Source organism: Heteronotia binoei, chromosome 10, assembly GCF_032191835.1.
Source record: "Heteronotia binoei isolate CCM8104 ecotype False Entrance Well chromosome 10, APGP_CSIRO_Hbin_v1, whole genome shotgun sequence".
NCBI lineage: Eukaryota > Metazoa > Chordata > Lepidosauria > Squamata > Gekkonidae > Heteronotia > Heteronotia binoei.
This window is the reverse complement of record NC_083232.1, coordinates 71,993,702-72,019,472: the sequence shown is the minus strand read 5'-3', so window position 1 is coordinate 72,019,472 and position 25,771 is coordinate 71,993,702. Positions and strand designations below refer to the sequence as shown.

At 40.1% G+C, this 25,771-nt stretch overlaps 1 protein-coding gene across 1 annotated transcript in view; it reads left to right on the top strand.

The window, feature by feature from the left end:
* TOPBP1 (DNA topoisomerase II binding protein 1) overlaps positions 1-23,203 on the top strand; it is a 32,691-nt gene extending 9,488 nt beyond the window's left edge. The window contains exons 5-27 of the mRNA XM_060248899.1: positions 232-425; positions 1,831-2,010; positions 3,420-3,589; positions 4,149-4,312; positions 4,868-5,112; positions 5,959-6,260; positions 6,980-7,152; positions 7,411-7,622; positions 8,141-8,430; positions 9,808-9,981; positions 10,795-10,916; positions 11,861-11,984; positions 12,908-13,054; positions 13,712-13,808; positions 14,148-14,340; positions 14,964-15,166; positions 16,202-16,368; positions 17,280-17,394; positions 17,575-17,738; positions 19,511-19,651; positions 20,330-20,419; positions 22,099-22,260; positions 22,975-23,203. Coding sequence (XP_060104882.1) covers positions 232-425; positions 1,831-2,010; positions 3,420-3,589; positions 4,149-4,312; positions 4,868-5,112; positions 5,959-6,260; positions 6,980-7,152; positions 7,411-7,622; positions 8,141-8,430; positions 9,808-9,981; positions 10,795-10,916; positions 11,861-11,984; positions 12,908-13,054; positions 13,712-13,808; positions 14,148-14,340; positions 14,964-15,166; positions 16,202-16,368; positions 17,280-17,394; positions 17,575-17,738; positions 19,511-19,651; positions 20,330-20,419; positions 22,099-22,260; positions 22,975-23,118 — 3,973 coding nt within the window. The 3' untranslated portion in view covers positions 23,119-23,203. The remainder of the gene's footprint in view (positions 1-231; positions 426-1,830; positions 2,011-3,419; positions 3,590-4,148; positions 4,313-4,867; positions 5,113-5,958; positions 6,261-6,979; positions 7,153-7,410; positions 7,623-8,140; positions 8,431-9,807; positions 9,982-10,794; positions 10,917-11,860; positions 11,985-12,907; positions 13,055-13,711; positions 13,809-14,147; positions 14,341-14,963; positions 15,167-16,201; positions 16,369-17,279; positions 17,395-17,574; positions 17,739-19,510; positions 19,652-20,329; positions 20,420-22,098; positions 22,261-22,974) is intronic.
* The last annotated feature ends 2,568 nt before the right edge of the window (positions 23,204-25,771 follow it).

Here is a 25,771-nt window from a genome sequence, read left to right as displayed (position 1 = left end):
GTGTCTCCCTCCCTCAGAGCACATTTCAGGGACATTTCAGACTGCAGCAAGAAGAGGGAGGTGGGAAAGTGTATGGAGTTTAGACAGGACCCAGCATATCATTCTTCATTATTCCAAAAATGTACAATTCTGTGCTATGTTAGTTACTCATGCAGTATCCCTAGTGTTTTTAGTTTTCCCTCTGGCAAAAGATAAGTGGCAGATGTGTTTCATTGCTCTTGTCTCCAACAGCATGATTAGATACACAGACATAAACATTGGAGACTTCTTATGTCCTTTGTTTCGTGGCTGCACGGTCTGTGTAACGGGCTTGAGCAGTGTGGACCGAAAAGAGGTCCAGCGCCTCACTACCGAGAATGGTGGCCAGTACTCAGGGCAGCTCAAGATGAATGAATGTACCCATCTTATTGTTCAAGACCCCAAAGGTAAAAGCTCCTTTGAAGTGCATGAGTTTTCTTTGGTTTGAGTTGGAGAGACTTCTTCTATATGTGTAAATATTGGTAGAATTGTAACTTTCAACCTTGTAGTGATCTGTTCTGGATGCGGGAGGTAGCCTTCCTTTGTCTTTTTCAATTTGTTATGTTGCAAAAAAGGGTAGTTGTTTATACTTCTGTCTTCAGTGTGCTCTACTGCTTAAGAACAGATTTTTTCATAGCAACTTAATGTTTTCTAATAATGAGCTGTTCAGATCATACTTTCCATCGTCATTCCCCCTATCCTATGCTGAGGACTGCACCTCTTGTTTGGGACGTTCTACCCTGTTTTATTTAACAGTTTATATTTTGTGCATTTAAGGATTTCCTGAGCAGCTTCCAATATAAACAATATTTTAAAATAGATAAAACCCATCAAAAACAGTGTCATTCATAACCCAACAGCCCTAAAATTAAACAGGAGAGCAGCTAAAAACAAAAACAAAGATCTGAAATTAACATACAAGCATGGATTAAATGACAATAAACATAAGCAGTTAAAAAGCAACTCTTCATAAAGAATATTTCCTCCTCTGTTTTTCTGCTATGTTTTTTTAACAACTATTCCAGACATGCACCATGTGCTTTGATTACAAAAATGTTTTATTTAACATTTCTGATGAAGATATTTTAAATGTATGAGTGTCGTAGCCCTGAAATTCTACTTGAGAACAACTAGTTTGTTGAAACATTGGGTTGGTGTGCACAGACCTGTTTATTTAAAGGTGCACTTTCTTCTGCCACAAAATAATTTTTCCCTTGGAGGGTAGAGCTACCATTAGCTCAACAGGGAATAGGATGCAACATAACCACAGCTTTGGTGCTCAAGCATTGGCAAAGATCATAGATACATGGTTTGTGCAACTGGAAAAGAGAAAACAAGGAATAAATATAGAACCATGTACCTCAAGGAAATGGGAGAGAGAGGGTTGATGACACAGATCTGTTAATAGAAATATAGATTTAAAAAAGTACCTCCCTTATCTGGCTGTTTGAATGATACTCTGATATTGTTAAGTCTTCTCCACAATTTCATTAAATGGAAATATTTGAATGAAGCCTAGAGAACAAAATTTTCTCCATGTGATATAATCATGACCTCAATGCAGTTATAAGGCATACATTTAAAACTTTATTGTGTTCATATCCTGTTCTCTCCATGTGCCAGTTCGGTTATTTAAAAGGGATAAGCTCTGCATGTCCAAAGTGAGTGAAAAGTTGGGTTTTCACATGTCCCTGAAGAAGTATCCTGTAATGGTTGGCCTTATATGAGTTTTTGGCAATTTATTTCTCTGACAAATTGCTTGTAGTGTTACTGTGTGAACTTTCGGTTGTTTTTTTTTTGTACATGGTACAGGCCCAAAATATGAATGTGCAAGAAGGTGGAATGTCCACTGTGTATCTATCCAGTGGTTCTTTGACAGTATTGAGAAGGGATTTTGCCAGGATGAATTGATGTATACGGTAGATCCTGGGTCAAAGCAAGACAGTGCCCCAAGCACATCAACTCCTACGAATGAAGCCAGCAAGCCTGATAGTACGTAATAAGGTGGTTGAGTGTCTATAATTAGAATGGTTCTTGACTGCATTATGGTTTATGGGGCCAGTCTTGAAGGTTACATTCTGTGGTATCTTTTATAACATTATTGGCCATAAGTATTTAAAGGACCTGTACAATAATCAGGCCCTGATCTGGGTGGCCCAGGCTAGACCAATCTTGTCAGACCTTAGAAGGTTAGTAGGGTTAGTTCTGGTTAGTACTTGGATGGGAGACCACCATGGAAGTCTGGGGCTGGTCCACAGAGGCCAGCAATGGCAAACCACCTCAGCTCTTGCCTTGAAAACCCTACAGGGTCACCATAAGTAAGCTGTGACTTGAGGGCACTTCACACACACACACACACACACACACACAATAACTAGGCTTATGAATGTGTTTGTGGGGAGGGGAATGACTTTAGACCAGCCCATTGACCAACTTCCTGTGGTAAAATCTTTGCATAAGTTGATGCCTACTGTGGGTGGGATTTTGTGGATTTATTCTGCTAATGATGGTGCTTTCTCTGGTGCAAGGAATCCAGGAGAGGGAAGTGTTACTGTTAGTGGAACAGATCTGTACAATCCAACCCAATGGCTTGGATCCATCAGAGAAATTTCACACTGCGGGGGCGGATTTTTCTCCAGTCTCCCCTTCATCTTGTTCATGTGTGTTCCCTAACCTACAGGAATAGAATTTCAGGGGGTGTTTTGGACTGCCGTTGGAGAGAGGAGGCAGGAAAGCTGAGTGTTGCAGATAGAAATCTCTTCCATCTGTACAAACCTTCTGGTGGATCTAAGTCCACATCTATTGTATCCTAGCTGGTGGTGTTTTTAGAAGTTATTAAAGCAAAGAAAGAACTATATGCCTAGTATTTTATTAGTGGCACTAATGAAGAAGAAGATATTGGATTTATATCCTGCCTTATGCTCTGAATCTCAGAGTTTCAGAGCAGTCACAATCTCCTTTACCTTCCCCCTGCACAACAGACACCCTGTGAGGTAGGTGGGGCTGAGAGAGCTCTCACAGAAGCTGGCCTTTCAAGGACAACTCCTTTGAGAGCTATGGCTGAGCCAAGGCTATTCCAGCAGCTGCAAGTGGAGGAGTGGGGTATCAAACCCGGTTCTCCCAGATAAGAGTCTGCGCACTTAACCACTACACCAAACTGCCCTGTAAATTTACAAAAGCATGTTTAAGTGGTTTCTATAATTAAAAGGCTATTTTCAATGAAGTATTATGAATTGTCTAAATACGTGTACCTATGATACATTTGAATAATAATATTTTTAATCAGTAGTTCTTTAATCAGCCATCTCTTTTGTTATACCAGAGGAAGATTATAGATTGCATAATTATACACTTCACTAAAGTCTGTCTAACTTTCTTCTTTATTTAAATTTTATTCACAGATCGGACCCTCTCAGACGTCAGCCATATTTCAAACATCAATTTCAGTGATGTTAATGAAACAGGATGTAGCTTGGCTGTGAACAGCAAACTGGATCTGCCTTTTGATGATCTGATCAACTTGGATATTAGCTCTTTGCAGGCTCCTGAAGATTTACTGGATGGCTGTCGAGTATGTCTCACAGTACACATACACTTGTGAAATTACTCAGCAAATTATGTTGACCTCTAGAACTATACAGTCCCCCCAGTTTTGCAGGGCAGAGTTGTACACTGCCGTCTTGAATGAATGTGTGGCAGTGAATGCCTGTCATTTCTGTTTGTCTCTTTCTCCAGAAAAAGGAAACAAATGCTTCTCCCAGCAGCCTGCCCAGGCAGCCAAAGGCATTGAGGTTCTCTGTTAGGGTACCATTTGTATATTGTAGTTGGTTCCATTGTTAGTTTACATGTTATTGCATTCCAAGGAAATCCAGATAAATTGTATTTCTAATATCCAACAAGAAATATATGTAGGAGATTAAAAAACAACACTCTCAAGCAGAATAAGAAGGTTAAGCTACAGTCCAAGCAAGAGATCTGTGCTCTGCAGTGGCTTCCCTCTTCAGCAGTGAGAAGTGCTGCAGAGAAAACTTTACAGGAATGTTTCGCTGTTAGCTGTACATGGGGTTGTCTTTAATCACTTCTGATTTACTGCTTTGGATCAAGTTTGTTCAATACGTTTTCCCTTGCAGATTTACCTGTCTGGTTTCAGTGGCAGGAAGTTAGACAAGATGAGGCGGCTTATTAATTCTGGAGGAGGTGTTCGTTTTAATCAGCTCAATGAGGAGGTGACACACATCATCGCTGGTGACTGTGATGATGAACTGAAGCAATTTTTGAAGAAAACATCACAGAGGTACTAGTAACTAGTCTGCTAACACATTTCCTTCTAGAAGCATGTTGATAACTTTTTAGTTTTTTAAAAATAAAAGTTTTTTTCACTCACATTGCACATTCTTTGGTATACAATGATGAGCATCTTGTTAAATTGTAATTATTTTAATTTGATTGGAACTGTTGACCAGATCTGAGAGAGAGAAGTGAGCTATAACCCCTATTATTTGTAACTGTGATCTTGTCTGTTATCTTGGAGTTATGTACATGTAAACCCCTTGTGTTTTGTTGAATGTTAAATATATGGCTTGCTATTAAAATAATACCTGAGAGATTCTTTGCTATCTGTGAACATTGCCTAGTAAATCTTCAATTGGCAGAAATTTCATTTCAGTTCTATAAAAGTCAAATGCTGAGTAGTGAACGTCAATTCCAGATCTGCATGTCACTGTTTTGATATTCAAAAACTGTTTCTTGGTCTGGGCTTTGTGGCAGGAATGTAAAATATATATGACTTCCAAAGGAAGGGTAGATTCTCCCTGCCCAATCCTCTGTAATTTTTTGTTTTGTTTTATAGACCATATGTTGTGACAGCAAAATGGCTTCTGGAATGCTTTAGAAAGGGTTATTTAGTACCTGAGGAACAATATATCCCTGCAACCTACCAGCCAGTGGATACTTCCATTTTGGAGCACCATGTAATGAAGCCAGTCCTTCCCCAAAATAATAGCTTTTCAAATATAGGAGCTGTGAACATTACATCAGCTCATGAAGCAGATGAAGACCTTCTGTCTCAATATGTCACTAATAATTCTACGGCAGGTAAGAATTATCCATCCTACTCTTCACCTGTTTCTGTGTTCCCCATCCTGCTAACACTGCACAGTGCCTCCTTTCCCTGAGGTAACCTGAAGTTATTCCTGGGGAAGTGATTTGCCATTTGCCTCACAGAAACTGCCATGTTTGTCACTATTCTTTGATGCAGCATTCTTCAACAGAGTTAGAACATTCCTGTGACTTACAAGCAGCTCTGGCAATGGAAGGTGCATTACAGCCGCTTAACCATGATAATGATGAACTTGTAGACATGTGATGGGTGGCATAAGGCAATCTGTTTGCGCATGGCTTATGCATGTATGAATAGATGTTTAAAGTACATAATAAATTCTGTGTGCTTTAAATTTTTAGTGTCCTATATACCTGTTGCTGCTGCATAACCTCCTGTTTGTTTTGTTTGGGCTGTGCACAGGATTAAAAATGCAACACAGCCTTAGACCATTGGTCTATTTGGCTCCTACTGCCTGTTCTTCCCATGGCTCTCAGACAGAGAATTGGCATGACTTCACAGAGCTTTTCACCAACAATGTTAGAAGTATATAGAAGAGACTGGACTCTGTTTTTATTTGTTTTATCTCATTGGCACAGTGACCAGCTTGGCAAACATTTCCTCTTTCACCTTACACATATAGAAAGTTGGATCCAGCTTGTTTTTTGATACAGACTTGTCCAGTTCCCCTCCTTGTTGCAACCATCCCACCTGGCTTTTGTCCACGCACGTTCCATGACCCTTAGCATAGCCTTTTTAGTGATAAAAAGATTAAGCTGGTTGGATCCAACCCATGTATTTTTTCTGTAGTAGGACTATAGCATTTTTAATTTCCCTTGCAGTTGATGTTGGTGACAACAGTGATCCTAATCACCCTACCATGCAAGGAAAAGGGTTCTCTATTAGTACCAGTTCTTTGACAGAGACTTCTACAGTTGTTGAAGGAGCCTTGTTTGCTGGCAAGAAGTTTATTCTTCTGGGCTTTGGCAAAGAGGATGAATATTACGTAAGAAGTCTGATTGAAGAGTATTCAGGGAACGTTCTGCCTCAACAAAGTAAAGCAGTTGGTGACTATGCTGTGGTTCCACTATTAGGGTGCAAAGTGAAGTCAACTGTTGGAGAAGTGGTTACAAATACGTGGCTGGTAAGTGCAAATCCTAGGAGAATGTGTAGAATGCATGATCCAAAGTTTAATTAGGAATAAGCAAAAATGATACTGATCATTTTCTGGTCTCATTGTGTTTTACTCCTGTAATCAGGCCTCAGATTCAGTGGGAGCTCACAGGAGCGCTGCTCCTGAACCTTTCTGAGAGTTCCACCTTCTTGTCCATTGAATAGTATGTGCAGCTGCATAACAATCCTTGGATGAGCTCCACCACCTATTTTCCTACAAAACAACCCCTGCCTATAATCATTGATTTCTTCTGCCACAAATAACATGACCAATATGTTATATATTCATGTGGAACCACCTCAGAATCTCAACTGGTTACTGTTAACAAATGTCATCCTTGTGTTGCTGTTGGTACTTGCTAACTCAGCCTGAATTTAGCAGCTGCAGACAGGTTTTGCTGTTCGAAGGTTTTTTCCAGTTACGATGCTGGTGATGATGACTAGAACAGATTGATCATTTTAAGTATTTAAACAATTGCTAGGTTTTCAGACTGCATTTTTCAAGCCTATCCAGGTTTTAGAAATATGTGCAAGCATATGCATTTAACACTCATAGAATTTTGGATTAAACCCTGAGATTTCCAAATAATTCATTTGGCATGCCATGGTTTCTTGCCCCAGAATCTCAGCATTACTGAAAAGTTTTAAGGTTTATTGGTTAATTTGCATTATTTATTTCCCCATTGTTAGGTGATGTGTGTTGAACAGCAGGTCCTTCTAGAGCCAAAGTCAAGTCCACTTTTCATACCGGTGTCTGTGAAGGAAGGAAGCACACCCTTGGAAAAATGTGTTTTATCCTTCAGCCAGTTTAGTGGAGCGGAGAGAGACTCTTTAATATACCTGGCAAATCTGCTTGGGGCAAGGTATGTGATATGTCATCATCTGTGACTTTTCTGTTATATAGAACTCTTTTGGAACTCTGAAATATTACAAGGGAGAGGAGACAATTTGCTAGTTCATTTATGCATTGAAAGTTAATTGCTAAACTATTGAAATGTATTCTTTGTGGTCTTAAAGATGTGTCACTTTTTTCTTTTTAGAACATTTGGATATATAAAATGCTACTATGGATTTTGTTTTATGAGTCTGGAATTGGGAATGTTGCATGTTTTCATTTTCAGAGTTCAGGAATTCTTTGTGAGAAAGGCTAACCCAAGGAAAGGCATGCTTGTCAGCACCCACCTGGTAGTAAAAGAACCAGATGGTTCAAAGTATGAAGCTGCAAAGAAGTGGAATCTCCCAGCTGTTACTATGGCTTGGCTGCTGGAGTCTGCCAGGACAGGGGAAAAGGCTGAGGAAAACCAGTTCTCGATAGACAATGTCATTGCTGAAGGTAGGCTGACATAAAGTTTGAGTTGGTGTGCCCCTGATGTATAATAGAAAAATAAAAGCTTCAGATTTACCCTGTTCTTTTTCTTTTCTCTTTTAAACTTCTTCTGTCAGCATATCCTAAGCACTTTATAAATATTGTCTTGGGCTCAAACTTGCTTTTGCATGAGCAGAAGGGGGTGTGGGTCCTTTGATTCCAGAAGTTATCACTTAGCAGAAGGCAAACATTGACTTCAAGTCTGTGACATCAGGTTTTTAGCAGTCTGATAATGCAGTGTCCTCTCTTAAAGTTGGCTTCTTCATCATGTGGTTCAGTGCATGCAGGACATGGGAGAAGAAGAAGTGGGATGTTTTTGTTTATCTAAGGTGCAACTAAGCTGCATGAAGTTCTAGAAGAGAAGATGGATTTTAGATCAGTATGTCGTTTGAAGGAAACAATAGAATAATTTTTACAATAAAATTCTGTTCAAAAGAAAAAATATGCAAATGATGAAGCTTAAAAAAATTTTTTACTCATAGAAGAGACCTTCAAAAATGAGCAATTTGAAGCAGGAATAGATGCAGCATCTTCAAATACACCTGATAGAGCCCACAGTATCTTTGAAACTGGGAAGGGAACAGCTGTGACTCCTCTTGATATGAAGCGGTTCCAGAGTAAAGCTTTCCAGACTGTTATTTCACAGCATATTGGTAAAAGGCCAAGCCCACCACCAGAAGGGAAACCATTACAGAAAGAGCCATCTCTGCACTTGGATACCCCATCCAAATTCTTGTCAAAAGACAAGCTCTTCAAGCCTTCTTTTGATGTCAAGGTAAATATCTTGGATATCTTGTTCCAGTATTTAGTGTTGGGGAGGGGGGAGCACTAGCATGTTAACAGTTGCTGGTCATTCCCAACAGTTAATAACAGCTGGTACCATCTTGCTACTGAGTGACGGTTTTGCTGCTTTAAAAGGAAGTGGGGGTTGTGCCCAATTGTTACAATGGTATGGTACACTACCATAAAAAGCCCCAAAACACTTTGAATAATGCTTCATAAAAAGTCAGTCCTCTCAGTGGGCTAGATCCAGTCATCTGTAAGTACATAGATTGTGGATTACCTCCCCCTCCCCCCATAATACCCTGCATCCCCATCAGTCCTTTTCAACCTCAGGCAAGTTGATTTCCAAAGTCATGGCACCAGCATAGATTAATAGCCATATGATGGTGAGAAGGGAGGTGGTAAAATCACCCTCTTCTCCTTTAGTTAGTCATGCTGTGCTGATAGAAGAAGCATACGCTTCCCCCTTCGCATTGCAGGCCCTCAACCTACATGGCTGTTAGTCTGTGCAGGTCCTGTGACCCTTAGAATCAGCTTTCCTAAAATGAGAGAGGATAGCTGGATCCAACCCATCATTTGGAGTATTGATGTTACATTCTACAGTGAATGTAGTGACACTGTTGTTTCCTCCTTGTAGAAGTATTTCAAGTCTTTTGGTGATCTCAAGAGTTGGCTTGCACCTCCTGGGATTTCTGACTTTTCAGTTGGCCTGTTGGTTTTGAAATTGCTTAAAATGGGAAGGGGTGCTGTTCATAAAGAGTGAAACAGACTTTCAAGAGAATGCAGGAAAATGTTTGGCGGTGTGGAAATGGATTGTGATAACTTATATGGGTAATGAATCTGACCTGGTCAGAGGGAAAAGTCAAATAAGAAATTTGACTCACTGAAAATATCGTAGGCTTCTACTTGATTTCATAATAAAAGCTGAAGCTTTCAGGGGTTTTAGTCCTTAAAAACAACAACCAAGAAGCCATCTGTTATTTTCTCAAGTATATTTTTACTTGTATGTTATTTTAAAAAAACAAAAAAACAAAACACCAGTAACATGGAGTACTGTCTTTAGTGTCAGAACCTGATTGTGCGTTTGAGTACATAGCACCAGGTTCGAGGGACTTAGTGATTCTCTTTACCTCTCTTTGGTATTACCAACACTGGCAAGACTAGTGCCATTCTTAGCCAAGAGGACTATCAAAATGCCTCTGTAATTATTTAATTTATCTTAGCCAAAAGGCTGAGAAGCAATATAATTATTTAATCAATGGCAAGAAAAGAGTTGAACCACTCTGCTAACAAGTAAATCATTTTCCCCTTGCAGAGAGCATTGAACTGAGAACGTTTGTAAACCAAGTATCTTTTACCCCCTTTTCAGGATGCTTTAGCAGCTTTGGAAACCCCGGAGGGTTCTAACCAACGCAACAGAAAACTGAGTACTCCTCTTTCTGAAGTCATTGGCAGGAACTTAAAACTGGCTTTGGCAAACAGCACACGGCAAACAGCTGCTCTCAGTGCCAGTCCTCAGTTGAAGGCTGCACCTCCACAAGTGGTAGTTTTGAGATTTTCCTTTTGGTTGCAAGCTTGAGACACACACATACAATGGCATCTGTCAGCTGAATTTTTGAATACTGCATCTTTGCATGCAAAGTATTGTTAATCTCCATGGTAGTTTGCTATTATAAACTTTATGTTTATGTTTAATTCGATTTATACCCCGCCCTCCCCACCGAGGCAGGCTCAGTGGGGTGAATGTCAATGCTGTGGTCTGCTAACTGGAAGGGGTGAAACTGCACAATTCAGCTCCATTCCACTGACACTTTCAAGCTGCTTTGGGCTGCGTGCACACACATTCTGCAGGAACCTGGACAGTCTTGCTAGCTTTCAGAGTGTCAGTCACCTGTGGGGTGGTGGTGGTTAGAAGACTCTGTCTCTCCCATTCTGAAACAATTAGTTTTCATTGTTTTGAATGACAATGCTAACAGTGTGTTTGGAGAAGCCTTCATGAACCAAAAACGGAAATAACATTTATTGCCTTGTGTTAAAATCCATTTGCTTTTAATTAAATGTGGCAGAGTGTCAGACTAGGATCTGGGTGACCCAGGTTCAAGTCCTCACTCTGATATGATGTTTTCTGTATGACTTTGGGCCTGTTACTCCCTCTCAGCCAAACCTACCTCACAAGGTGGTTATGAGTGTAAAATAGACAGCCATATATGTCATTGTGGTGTCCTGGGAGAAGGGTGAGATAAAACAGATGTGGATGGATAGAATTATTCAGATAAGTGAAACTTCCTTGAAAGCACCCAAGACATGCCTGCCTGATTTTTCTTCCTTCTAAAACCCTTCCTTTCCTTTTGTGTAGGAGGAAGATTCAACAGATCCTCTGGCTCCTCTGACTGGTGTTGTTGTATGTGTGAGTAAAAAGCTCACTAAAAGGCAGAGTGAACTGAATGCAGTTGCTGCTTCCCTTGGAGGAGATTACAGGTACATGTGCAGACAAGAAGGGTATGAACTGAATTCTTTGCTTATTTGCCTTGGCTTCCCTTTGTGGTTGGCTTATGGCAACCTTTAGGGTTTTCAAGGCAAGAGGCATAGAGAGCTGGTTTGCCATTGCCTGCCTCCACTTCATGACCCTGGTATTCCTAGGAGGTTCGGTTCCCCATCCATTTAGTAGCTTGGGCTATCCAGGTCAGGGCTTGCTTCCTTTTAGATGGCAGTTTTCTTTTTTATGAATGCTGTAATCTTTAAAAATGTCATTAAATCAGTTCAGTTGAAAATCCTCGCGTCTGAGCTTAAATAAAAGTGTTTGAGGTAATAAAAACAATGTTCTTATTCTTGGGTTCTTCTGTTAAGTTAAATGCAACATGAAATCTGTAAAACTATTGTTTTCTGCCGTTATTGGTTTGTGAGACGTTTTCTCTTCTGAATACGTTCGAGGTACTGAGATTTTAAGGTTATTTCGAGGTTAAGATTTTAGCTGTTTCATTGATGAACCTTATGGTTTTATTGTACTTTTTAAAGTATTGTGAACTATCCTGACCCCTGCATTGCAGTAGAAGGGTGAGATATATAAATCTCAAAGTAAATAATAAAAATAATAATGTCCTTGAAATATGGTTGTCAGATGGGGAAGACTGGATGAATGTTCATTTCTGCATACCTGAGAACAGGTGATTTTAAAGCGATGTGTGTGGTTGAGTTTCCATGATGGTGCCCCATCAGAAAAAAATATAATCCAGGGTCTTCATATGGGGTGTGTTAGATTTTTACACTTGAATATGGCAGATGCAGTTTATCTAAGGACTGTTCCAGATGGGATTTTAAAAAATTAAAATATATTGAATCAGCATTCTGATAACAACAGGTAAGTCCCCTTCCAGAAATTGGCAATTATTTAACATGTAATTGGTATCTTGTATCTGTTCTAGGTGGAGCTTTGATGAAACTGTCACTCATTTCATCTACCAGGGAAAGCAAAATGATATTAACCGGGAATACAGATCTGTTAAAGAAAGAGGCATACACATAGTATCAGATTGCTGGCTTTTGGAGGTATGGATAGCACCCCCCCAAACCCCCGCCCCCCTAAAATGATAAAAGATAAGTTTCATAATGCAGGTTGACTTTTTTCTTATTTTTTAAATATGTAAATCAGTGTCAAATTGGACATACATAATAAGTATCCTGTGAAGCTGCAAGCTTCAAGTTTAATGTTCAAGGCCATGATTGTGTGTTAGCAGAAGCAAACCATATAATTTGCTGCTTGTCTGTTAGTGAGTGTAACTGCGAAAAGGAACTGTGCTTCAGAAGGAGAAAGACATACAGCTGTCTCCTAGAAAAATAATACCATTGACTCTCAAAAATTGATAGAGTGGCCCCATTTGTTGTGGCAACAATGAGATGGGGATGACTGATCTGGAAATGGAAGGGGCAGAGTCTAGACAGCCTACCTCTGTGGACTATGAGAGAGCTGAGGGTTAAAGTTTCATGCATTGTAGGAAACCATTTTTATGTCTCCTGTCGGTTAAGATCACAGTTCAACAGCTATTTCTCGCTGTTTGCCATATTGTGAGAATTATGATGTTGTTCTTTCCCTCTCCCACTTTCCTCTGGCCATAAAAGGATCAAAAAATGCTTTATTTGCCCATGCATCTTGTATGTTTTGGTCACAAACATTTTTTGTTTTTGTGTAGACACAATGCATGTGCCAGTGGTGGATAACATTTTACACATCTGGCAAAATGGATTCTAGTTCACAGTATCTAATGCTGTAACAAAACTCTTAGTCTTTAAAGTGCCGCAGGACTCTTCATTGTGTAATGTCAACTGAGTTAACCTTTGAGGAACAATCACAGCGGACAAAATAAAAAACGCCTTTCCTGTGATTCCAAAATGTATTTGCCCATATCCTCAGTCTCTGTCTGCAGCATCAATCCCTCTCTTCCTTAATTGTGTTTCTGCTCATTTCCCCCCAGTGTGCGACAGCATGTAAACGACTACCTGAGTCTCTCTACCCGCATACATACAATCCCAAAATGAGTCTGAATATTAGTGGTGTACAAGATGACAGAGTCTCAACTAGGCTTGCTACAGCTACAAGAAAGTCTGGAAAGGGAGATGAGGTACAGAAGGTCTAATTGTGGGGCTTTTGTGGGTTTTTAAATACCAAAGCAGCTACTGGCTTGTATCCTCCCATTCTGCTCAGCAAAACCTGAAGCCCTCCCTCAGCCAGAGGACCTAGCGGAGAGCCCCTTCTGTTGGAGGCAAGCTTCTATAGACTGGAAGGAGGCTTCAGAGCTTGCTGAGCAGTCAATAGTTTAAGGAATTGTTCTCACATAATGTTCTAAAATCTAGAAATGTATGTAGCTTTTGTGATTTGGGGAGGGTTTTTAAAAACATATATAGCCCTGCCCTGGATAGCCCAGGCTAGCCTGATCTTGTGAGATCTTGGAAGCTGAGCAGGGTTGGCTCTGGCTAGTATTTGGAAGGGAGACCACCAAGGAATACCAGGGTTGTGATGCAGAGGCAGGCTATGGCAAAGCCACCTCTGAAATGTCCCTTGCCTTAAAAACAAATCTAGCTCACCACCTAGGGGTACTTAATGCTACAAGAGCTAGAACTTCTGGCAGTCATAGTGGAAATTCAGGATAGATTTGCCATTGTAGAGTTATGTGAGTAAATATATTTGGTACTCTAGATAAATTAATGAATAATACTTCTCTTAAGTTGTAATCTTTTTTTAAAACGTAGATGTAAAACATATCCCTTAACTATTTCAGAGTATTTCATTGGATGGTAACAATCTAGAAGATGTTACTACAGATCAAGTGAATGCGGCAATTGCTGTTGCAAAAGAGGAAAAAGAATCGAAAGGAGGTAATGTCTGTATATCTATTGGTGCATTCACACTACACTAAATAATGCGTTTTACATCTGGATTTTTTACTGTGCAAGAATAGCAAAAATCTGGATGTAAAACACATTATCTAGTGTAGTGTGAACGCATCATATGTGTCTATGTATGCACATGTATTGTGTGCTGCTCGGCACCATCCATCAGTATCCCAGATTTTTAAAAGACTTTTTCAAACAGATGCATTATGAAAAGAGAATGTCCGCACATCTGATAATCTGCATTAAAAGGACATTCACTTAGCTTTAATTACATGCATTTGGTATAACTGATATATCCTTTATTTACTTTTTGATTTCAAGTTTTAACGCAGACCTTGGAAATGAGGGAAAACTTCCAAAAACAGCTACAAGAAATTATGACTGCTACATCTTTAGAGAAACTACAAGGACAAAGGACCCCTTTGTCAAGAAATTCTTTTGACAGCTCTCCAACACCTCCAGATGGTCCTCGTTCTCTGCGTAATGGCCGTAGTAGAGTCTTGGAAGCATTAAGGTATTGTAGGTGTATGAACATAGTTCGGATTTCTGAGCTATAGTGCTAGAAAACTTTGACGTTCTAGTACAGCTGTCTGCATGATTGAATGGTAAATGGCTGAAAAGTGGCGCACTTCTTAGGTCACTGTGAGTGGCTCTAGTTTAGGGGTGACCAAACTTGCTTAATGGAAGGGCCACATAAAATAAATGTCAGATGTTTGAGAGCCAAAGGAAGGAAAGTAGATGAGAGATGGAGATGTGGAAAGAAAGCAACTTTACTTTTATATGCATTCTCCAAGCCAGTTGACAGGGTGTTGGGGACTTCAAGAGCCGCACAATATGTGTGGAAGAGCCACAGGTGGCTCCCGAGCCACAGTTTGGGAACCCCTGCTGTAGTTGAAGTATTTATCGCCACAGTTGACCAGGTTAATGAACCTAGCTTTCAGGGGCCAAAGTCTTGATTTCCCCCCACCGTTTTGACAGTCCTGAGAGGGACATGTTTAACTGTGGTAATCAGTGGTCACAATCCAGCACAGAATTAAATATTGCACCGTGACCAATTTGTCTACATTGCAGTAGCGTGAACGTCATGTGCAGAGCATCAATGCCGTGCTTGTCTCCATTGTTTATTTTGTTCCTTAGACAATCCCATCAAGTGGTGATGGATGTCAACACAGAGCCATCCCAGAATGAACAAATTATTTGGGATGACCCCACTGCAAGAGAAGAGAGAGCAAGACTCGCCACCAACCTTCAGTGGCCCAGTAGCCCATCACAGTGTTCTGAACAAACATGTGACCCCTCCCTTGGGAAATCTGTAACTGATACAGAAATTGCAGAAATGGGTATGAAGAGAAAATGAGTGGATGGATGTAGCTGCATCTTTGATTCTTATCACTATACAAGGGAATTGAATGTACTATATTTTATACTAATGGTGTTAGTTACTACCTTTTTTTTTTTGAGGAATCAGTTTGATTAACACCTCTACAGTCTCCTTGGCTGAAGTAGTTTCAGATTTGGAGTGTTTGTCAGTATTGAACACACATCCAGCTTCAGACTGCCAGTGGGCATTTTGTATTTTTTATTGTTCCTGTTTAATTTTGTGGAGTTTTTTTTCAAATGCCTACACATAGATGCCACCCTGTTGGTGGGAGGAAGGATAAACAAGAATTAATTTTAATATTATATATGCAGGGAGGTGTTTTTTTTTTTTTAAATGATGACCTATTCTGTCATGTGTCCCTCCACCAGCAGAATAGTACAGCCCGAGTATGCTTTAACCAAATTTTTTTTCTATATACCAGACCTAAAGACAAGCTATTTTGGTGATACAAAGAGTACAGTTTACCAGCTTAGTTGATCACCCTTTCTATATAATTGTGTCAGAGGTTTGTTGTTAGATAACCCTCTGCTTGGAATTTTTTTGTCAGAGTGTATTGATACTTAATTGAGGAGATCATTCTTTGATTCAAACACATCCTGGTTCGTGTTGGAAACCCCATTTATATACTGCAAATCTCAGTGGGGAACTAAAAAAAGATGGCCTAAAGATGTGTTTGGAATGGAACTGGGTTTGGGAAAGAGAAATAAAGCAATATAATATAGTCAAGAGTCTAAGATGTGTTTAACTGAAGAATCATATTAGATAGTTATGGATACAGTATTTTTGTTTACATGCTTATGTATAACTTGAGAAACACTGAGGCAGTCGAATGCTTAGGCATCAAACCTGAATGTATTTACTTGGAAAGAAATCCCATTTAAGTCAATAGAGTTTTTTCTAATGAAAGTCTTATGCTAAAATAGTTCTAGTTTGTCTTGTTCTCCAGTCAAACAAAATTATTCTTTGTTGTGGTTTTTTTTTGTTTGCTTTGTAGATGTTAACAATCCTGGAGTAAAAAATCCAGTTGAGGTCCCAGAACCGGCAGTATTTAGAGATCCAGAAACCCCTGTCAAAGAAGATAATCCGATCCTGACGCCACAGGCTCCTGCCATTGCCTTTCCACTTGCAAATCCTCCTGTGGCTCCACAGCCCAAAGAAAAGGTATGCCATGTAGGGGAGGGACTGGTAGAGAATCGGTGTGGCATGCAGAAGGCCCCAGGTTCCATCCCTGGCATCTCTGGTAACAGGTTTGGGAAGAAGTAGCTGAAAGCGGTTTAGCTGGGGCCCTGGATAACCATTATGAGTCACAGCGGGTAATGCTGGCCTTGATAGACTACTAGTAGCTCGCTCTCAGTATAAGGCGGCTTTGTATGTTCCTCAAGCAGGCACTTGAACTGATTAAAATTTTATTCCTGTCCATTATGTTTTTTAACTGTCAATTCAAGCGATCTACAATTAAACTTAACTTTAAGATAATCAGTTACAAAAAGCAGTCAGCATTTGATTTCACTAGCTTCCTAGCGATTGCTTTAAATCCTTCCTGAAATCTTATCTGTCCTGCTAGCTGGAAAGTCGTGGAGAAGGAAAGGAAGTACTCGTAACTCCATTTATTTGAAATAATAATGAAAAGCAGGAGTCAGTGTTTTTTTCTTGTAATTTAAAAGTCTGTTGGGTTTGCTGAAATAGATGCAGCTCTGTCAAGCTTTTGTATTGAAATTCTAATCTTGGAACATTCTGGCTCTTCACCACTGAGTCTCATGCTTCCCTGTATTTTCCATATTTCATATAGGTAGGCTTTCCCTGTAGCATATAAGCTGGCAGCAGTTGCTCAGAGTAAAAGGATTTTTATTGTAGGTTTTTCTCTGCCATTTAGGCTTAAGCACAGACATCTAGGGGGAGAGGGCGAAATTTGCCCAGAGGTTGTTTTGAGTGGCTTACCAAATAATAGTCTCAAGGTATATGACTGCGTTACATTGTATGTGAGCGCATGGATGATTTGCAAATAAATTGCTACACATTAGAGTCATTGTTTTATCTCTCTTCTCCACGTGTCCCCGAATTTTGTCTGTGAGGTTATTAAAACAAACCAGAAGTCTGATGATGAACCAGAAAAACAGCGCAGATTCCAGCTGTCTTCCCTTAACCCCCAAGAGCGAATTGATTATTCCCATTTGATTGAAGAGCTAGGTAAGACACTCTGAGGTTCTCTGCTTAGATGCTAATTCTGCATTGCTAAATGTATACAGAACTTGCTATGTGGTTTATAAAATAGGCTTTCAACTCATGAATTTTACCATTTTAGTGATAGGAACTGCCTCTTTAATGAGCTGGAGTTAGAATCCCTTCTCTTTCTCTTTTGTTCTTTAGGTGGGATGGTGCTTGAGAAACAGTGCTTTGACCCTCGCTGTACCCACACAGTTGTGGGGAGCCCTCTTCGCAATGAGAAATTCTTGGCATCCATGGCAGCTGGAAAATGGGTGCTCCATCGTTCCTACTTGGAGGCATGTAGGACAGCACGGCGCTTTGTAGAGGTATTTAATGCTACTATTGGCACTGCAGATTGTTTAAAGCTCCCCTAGTATTCTAACTTAATGTTCTTAACTTCTGAAAATAGGTCTTGGGAAAATGTCTTTCTTTAGTGGAATATCTTTATTTAGAGAGCCATGAGTTTATGGCATTCACTGACATACTTTACTGAAACTACAGTGCTTCCTTGATTTCCAAGGGTGCCTGAACTACATTACCAAAGCAAACTATCTGAGAAGTAAAAGTGTCTCATTTTTATTCTGCCCGTTCCCCAAATGTGATATTTATAGTTCTGTTCCCTATTTATCCTTGTAACAACCCCACGAGATAAGTTGAGAGTGAACTACCTCTTTAATGAGCTGGAGTTAGAATCCACCCAGTGAACTTCAAGGGGAAAAAGAGATTTGAACCAGGCCTCCCAAATGCTAGTTCCAGGCTCTAATCTTCCTTTCCCCAGTTGCCTGTTGGCCTGAATGCAACACTCCCCATCCATCAAGTTAAATCCAGCTCTTGCTCCTTCGCCTCTGACTGCTCTGCCTGCCATTCTCCCCCCTCCCCCCCGTGGTATTTTTCTTTTGTACAGTTAGATCTGTTTCTGGTGGAAATCCTGAATGTGTGTGTATTCTCTTTCCTGTTTTGATATATCACCTGACAACATTTTAAAAAATGTCTGCTGCTTTACAAAGAACACAGGGATGGATCCTACAAACCACAAGTATAACTAGCAAAGGTGAATTTTTTCCACCTTCCTTTTCTACCAGCAGCCCCTTTGAGCACCAAACTAGTGAGGCTGGGAGGTTAAGGCCATCTGCATGTTCAAAACACAATGCAGCACAGGTGGCTGTAATGAGGAAGAAATTGGTGAAATTACTCCTGCCTGCCTCTTACACCAGCAGAAATGCCACTGACGAGACAGGAGAACTGGTTTTACCCCCTTCCTCAGTGCAACCACCTGTGTTGTCTTTGGTTCACATGACCTTCCCCCCCAACCCCTCCACTTACCTTTTATGTAATTACAGGGCACTGCTGGGGATGGGAAGGCAGGACAGATCTCTATTTGCCAATGTGTCATGCTGGTGGTTTTCAGGATCCAATCCATCCTTTCATTAGGTTCATCAGTCCCCTTGGAAGAAGAGATCAGAAAATACAGGGACACAAACATTAAAGTTTCAGTAAAAACTAACCAAGGGTTTGGTTAATGAAAATGCTTTTCATATCAAAATGTGTTCCTTTCTTTGACTGTCATTGGGAATCCTAATATTTCAAGGCTGTTGAGTTGGATGTGATCATCATGGTCATGTGATTTATAATTAGATGTGCACTGTGCGTTTGTTGCTGTTAAAATGCCTTTGTATTACTTTGCATAATAGTATCTCTAATACCTATAGTTTCCCTGGTCTAAGTGGGTTGTTACGCTACCCTTGTTGTTACTTAAGAATACAACTAAAATATAAACAGGAGAATGAGAATATGAAGATCATGAAATTAAGTATTGTGTGTGTGTGTGTGTCCATAAAAACAAATAAACTTCTACCTACCTGTAATAATTTGACCTGCCCTTGAGCGCTCTAAATATTAATAATTAATTAATTAATGTTAATATGTGAATGCTGAGGAAAGGTAAAGTTTTAGCTTTCTCTGCCCATAGGTCTAATTGTTATATTTGCCTGAAAGAGGCAAGTGTTTTGGGACGAGTAGTTTAATTTATTTTCTGGAGACCATCTAAGAAGTGAACTTGGCAGGATTTTTTATGAATAAGTGCCTGTCCTCATTCTAGGAGGAAGATTATGAATGGGGAAGTAACACCATACTCGGTGTTATTTCTGGAATCAGCATATACCAGAAGAAATTAGCAGTTGCAGCCATGAGATGGAGGAAAGCAATACAAAGAAGAAGAAAGGAGACCGGCATTACTGAGGTACTTAAATGTTCTGCTGTGGATTTACTGGAGGAGGGCAGACTGGTGAGAGTAGTTCTGAGAAAGCTGTTGTTTTAAAATCTGTTGCCCCTAACAAAGGAGACAATTTAATATCTTAAATCAGCAATCTAATTTAAACTGTTCTAGTTTACTCATGTTAAGAATAATAAAACTTTCAAAAGTGATTTCAGTAGTGTTGGGCATTATCAACGCCTGTGGCTACAAGCATGCAGGGCTGGCATGACCATCAGGCAGCCTTAGGTGGCTGTCTGGGGTGCGGCCCTGGGAGGGGGCACTGGGTTCGGCCCTCCCCTCCACAGCAAGGGAAATAGGCGAGCAGGAGCTGTGCTGCCACTCGGCCACCATTGTTCCATCTCCTAGCTTCTGGGAGCCTGGAAGAGGAACAAGGATGGCCTGGCAGTGGGCGTGTGCACTCTGAGGTACAGGAGCCACACCACCGGGCTTGCTTCTTGAAGTAAGCATTGTATGAATCTAAGAAGTACTTGTAGCTATATACCAGGTCACAGTGACTGTGGGATTTTTTTAACCTATGTTGTTTCTCTGATAGTGGATAAGATGTCTGTGGAGACACAAGTTCTCCCAAGGCAGGAAACAAACATAAATTAGAGGATTACATTTTCTACAACATTGTATTTTTCTTAATGATCCATTTTGTAGGGAGCATTTAGTGGTTGGAAGATTATTTTGAATGTTGACCCAGTTAAGGAAGCAGGATTCAAGCGTCTCTTGGAATCAGGAGGAGCAAAGGTGCGTGTATGCTGCTGGACTCTTCCAGTTCTCAGTATTGCTGGTGCTTACAGGTGGAGGTTGCTGCTTGTGCAAACTCCACCTTAGGTTACAGGGAAGGATTTCTACCATGCCAGGAACACCTTTTTCCACTTGCATTTATTATTTATTATTATTAATTAGATTTATATCCCGCCCTCCCTGCCAAAGCAGGTTCAGAGCGGTTCACAAAGAATAAAATCACAATAAAACAATCATGATACAATTAAAATATACAACATTCAATAAATAACAATTAAAATAGTTTGGTGCTAACGTTGTTAATGTCTGATGGTGTTCAGTTCTCTAGGTATCCTTTAGTCAAAAGCTAGCCAGAATAGAGCTGTTTTACATGCCTTGTGGAACTGGGAGAGGTCCCACAAGGCTCTAATCTCTTCCGGCATTTGGTTCCACCAGTAGGGGGTCGCAATTGAGAAGGCTTTCTCCCTAGTAGATTTTAGTCTTGCCTCCCTGGGCCCAGGGATCAATAACAGATTTTACTCTTGAATATTAATCTAGATCAATTAAACCTCTTCATAAATTTTCTCAGTCAGTTTCCACTTATAAGACGTAGTACCCATTACTGGTGCAAATCCATTTGCAAAAGGGGACAGGGAAGAAAACAGTTAAGTTTTTTTTCCAAATGTACTTATGTGAAAAGAAAGCAAATTCACACATAGCTTAGAGCTGAAGCCACATTGTAAGAATAAAAGGAAATATTTTGCTTTAATTCAGACTTTGCTAATTGTAAAGGTGTCAGTGGCAAGCAAGCCAACCTTCCACCAGATAGTCTCACTGGTTCTTTTGAGTGATTTTGGAGTCTGCATCCACCTGTACTGCAGAGAAATACAGAGCAGTTTTAATGACACCAGCCCATCTGTGCTCATGCTTGTCTTCTGGGAGCTTACAAGGAGGGTGGGAAAGGTGGCATTGCTGGAAAATGGGTAGAAGTACTGTTGGTGGCAGAAGAGCCCAGGGATTAGGACTCTGGCAAAGAGAGCCTAGATGGAAGAGCAACCATCAGCAGTAGGCCATATTTCTACAACACAAGGGTAAAGATTTAGCTCCCATTCAGTCTCTAGGGGCTGTGCACCAGACTGCCTCTTGTTGCCCTTCTCAAACTTTTATATAAAATACTGTCTTAAATATTATAGGGTGCATTTACTATGGGAAAAGAAAGGTCCCCTGTGTAAGCACCAGTCATTTCTGACTCTGGGGTGACGTTGCTTTCACAACATTTTCACAGCAGACTTTTTTATGGTTTGCCATTACCTTCCCCAGTGTTTTACACTTTCCTCCCAGCAAGCTGGGTACTCATTTTACTGACCTCGGAAGGCTGAGTCAACCTTGGGCCGGCTACCTGAATCCAGCTTCCGCCAGAATCGAACTCACATCGTGAGCAGAGAGTTCAGACCACAGTACTGCAGTACTACTGCTTTACCGCTCTGCGCCACGGGGCCGCTATTTACTATGGAAGGCAACCCTTAATATAAAACTGCCCATTTAACAATGTTATGTCTAGGGTGGGGGTGGGGTTTGGGAGGAGTGGTAGTGGATGGTTTTGTTACCTGGGGAAAAAACCTAGTCTTGCATTTCAGTAAATACTATAATCACTATTGTGTTCAACACTTTAATTTCGCTTTTGTGTCTTAAATCTACAGGTCTTGCCTGGTTATTCTTCTGTTCTCTTTAGAGAAGTCACTCATCTTTTTGCTGATTTTAATAAACTGAAGCCGGAAGATATAAGAGTCAATATAGGAGAGGCTGTAGCTCAAGGAGTGAACTGCCTGAAACCCGAATATATAGCTGATTACCTTATAGAGGTTTGCATTCCAGGAGCATAATATGGAATACTTTCAAACACCATTTTTAGAACATCACAGCTACTATGACCCAGCAATTGGGCTGCAGAAGGGCTTGCACATTCTAGGAACAGGAAGGAGCTGCATGCACAATAGTAGAAAAGATGAAGAACTTCACGGTTGTCCTACATGGTCAGATTGTGACAGTTATGCCCCTCTTGGCTCATTTGCTCAGATTAAATCAAAGGTTCTTGAAACAGGTGGACACCATGGCCCTTTCAAGGAATAATTTTTCTCTCCACCACTATTCTGTTGTGTTGGAAGTGAGTTTGCACAGAACAGCTGTGGAGACACAGGGACTCAGTAGAATAGGTCCTCTCCTTCATCCTTGGAAGCATCATTGAGGGAATCTCTGCCTCTTAGACAAGGTATTTTTACACATAATGCCTTTTCCTGTCACTAAAGCAGTCTCCAGATTGGCCACCATCTGTAGCTTTAGCTAATATGCCAGAAAAAGCAGCACACTAGTGGAGAGACAGAAAGAAATTGTGGAGATTCTTCGAGAAAGAATTTGGGGATGTGAGAAATGCTCTTGAAAGCCAAAATTGTGGGTATCCCAATCTAGTATATGAGTTATCGGTACTTAGTGGGAATTTTGGCATTAACATTAATGAATGCTTCCATTAGAAGAGTCCTCTTATTTCTTTAAAAACCAAAACCTTTTGTGTTTTGAAGGAACCGCCGCCTCCAATGGACAGCTATCGTTTGCCTGAAGCCACTGTTTATCTTCAGAATGGGAAAGAACGAGGGAGTGGGTTATCTCAAAAGCGAAAAGCTCCTGAAGAACAACACACAGTCAAGAGATCCAGAATGCACTGAGACTGCTTTTCCTTTCAATACAATGAAATTTCTATTTATACTTGTTTTCTTTCAACATGAAAGGACATTAAATGCTTTTGTAGTATTGGGTGTCAGCTGGATGTTTTCTATTACTATCAAAAGTAGACAGGTTTTGTTCTAAGCTTATAATGGTTCTGCGAACATTTTTTTAAGCCAAAGAAGCTGGGTCTCACCATTATCGGAATAAAACCTCACTTTTTCTAAAGACATTTATATGTTCAAAGATATTCTGTTTTTATGGTTATCTATTACAGTCAGTTTTAAAAACAAAATATGCAGCAGCACAATGGATAACCCCTGGGAGATAGAGATGGCAGGAAGTGGCACATCAGAGACACCTGCTGGTGGGCAGGGGGAATAGCAGGTCACAGATGGATAATAAAGGATAGGAATGGTCAGTAAGAGATGCCATGTCACATTTGGAGGTGAGGATTAAGGGCAAGTGAATTCTTACTAATGAAAACCCACCTTCTTCCAGACTACTTCTGCATGAACTATATTTTTTTTGCCTGGAATGTGGAGGCAGGGGCTATGCTTCCGTTTTCAGTTGTTGAGATACCATAACTAATAAAATAATGCTAAACATCAGTAATGCCAAAATCTGACAATTCCCATTACATTTCTGTTGCTGTGGAACCTGGTTTGTTACTGAAATGAAAGCATGCAAGTTTTTGCCCAAACATGCTCACAGAGTTCCTCTGTTCTGTTCAGCTAAGTGCACGCAAAGCAATACTTGTGCAAAAACTGCATCTACTGTGACTTTGGCTGAAAACCTATATACTGTTGCAATAAGGCTCTGCCATAACATGGTTCAGCTCAGGAAGCACTTTGGGTGGATACTTTGGAGAAATAAGCAATGCAGCAATTCTCTGAATAACATACGAAATGAGCTTCCAACATGCTGGCTGCAATACACTGTTATAGCCTCTTTAGAGCTCCTGATTTCCACTGGGAAGACTCTACAACCAGCCTGCTGTTGCACCTTGGGGCCAAGGTACATTTCCCCTTGAACTTACTGGGAGTGTGCTGCACAATTCTTTACCTTGCAATAAACTGGCATCATATTTTCCAAAATAAGTTGTTCCCCTGCTACCTCCTCCAAAGCCTGCATGACTTGCTACAAGTTTTAAAAGGCATTCAGATTCCTGCCTTCAGCATTGCATGGAGGTAGACACCTATCAAAGGATGTCCTTTCTTGCTCCTGTTGCCAAATCGATGCAAAGTCGACACCTCTAGCTTAGGAAAAAATGCATAATGAAAATATGTGCAAAATATACAGATGCACTGATAGGTTTGTATATTTTTCAGAACTTAGTGTTTCCTTGTATTTATGTGATTAACTTCTACCTACCATTGTAATAGAGCCCAAGACAGATCCTGAGCAAAAATTCATGCACTGTTTTATAAAACACTAAAGGTTTCTACTACAATTTATTAATCTCCAGGACAGGTTAATTACTCCTTTTAATTCCAAGTCTATATATTTTAACAGTTGTTACGAAGAACTCAGTATATCCTTTTTTCTTTTAAGAGGATAGGGGGAGGGGGATCTGGTTTTAAGGGTGTCCCTGTTAAGGATTTAAATTGTTCTGATTTTCTTCAGTGTACTAAAAACAATGGAACTTAGTGACATCCTTTTACTGTTCAGCTGCTATGTGGAAAAGGGGAGCAGAATATTGAATCAAGGAATTCCTAGGTGCTCACTAGAATTTAGTTTTTGGAAATCTCTAAATCAGTCTCATCTATTGTACTCAATATCATGGATGTTATGTCCCTGCCTACCTGAGCTTGCTACACTTCAGTTTGATAGAATAAGGCCTAATAATTCAGCATTATAAGGTTGCAATATTAAGCAAATTTAGTGCCTTACCCTTACTTATTTTCTTTAAAAAACATCAGCCACATGAGAAACAAATCAAACAAACCCCATCTTCTACTAAAGGGTCCGTAGTTTGTATAGTGACTAAGGAGACAATAGAGGGCTGGTTACCTTTAAAAACAGCAGATTTATGAGAAAGTGATATTAAACAGTGTGAATGCAAGTTTATTCAGGGAGTTTACAAAAAATAACAATTGATCTTAAGTAATTTCCATGCAAAACCCAAGAACCTTGTTAATACAATTAGATCTGCACAGTTAATCATGAAAAACCAGAAAGGATGCATAAAGATTGAAAAAACTCAACCATGCCTTTTTGCAAATTCACTGTTACATGATCCATATATACTTTGTAGAGAAGCCTTGTATAGTAGCAAAATACTGTAATGAAAATTAAAGTTGAATGTTTACTTATTGTGACAAGCAGCCACCAGACCTCTGCTGATTAGCTATGTTTTGCACTTCTGTAGCACCTTCCATCAGGGAACCTCACAAACATTCTACAATGAAGATATCCTCACAACAACCCTGTGAGGTAGGGAAGTGTTACAACTTAAATAAAAACTGAGGCACCATGGGACTTCCATTTCTGTCCCATACAACATACATTAATCCCTTTGGGCCGTTTTTCTTCATGATCTTGCCATTTGTGAGTATTAATGGTTTAACAGGCCTGAGTGAATGTATTATTTAGCAGCATGAAGTCTGTTATATTTAATTTGCTCCATTAAAATGAACAATGTATGCCTCTTAA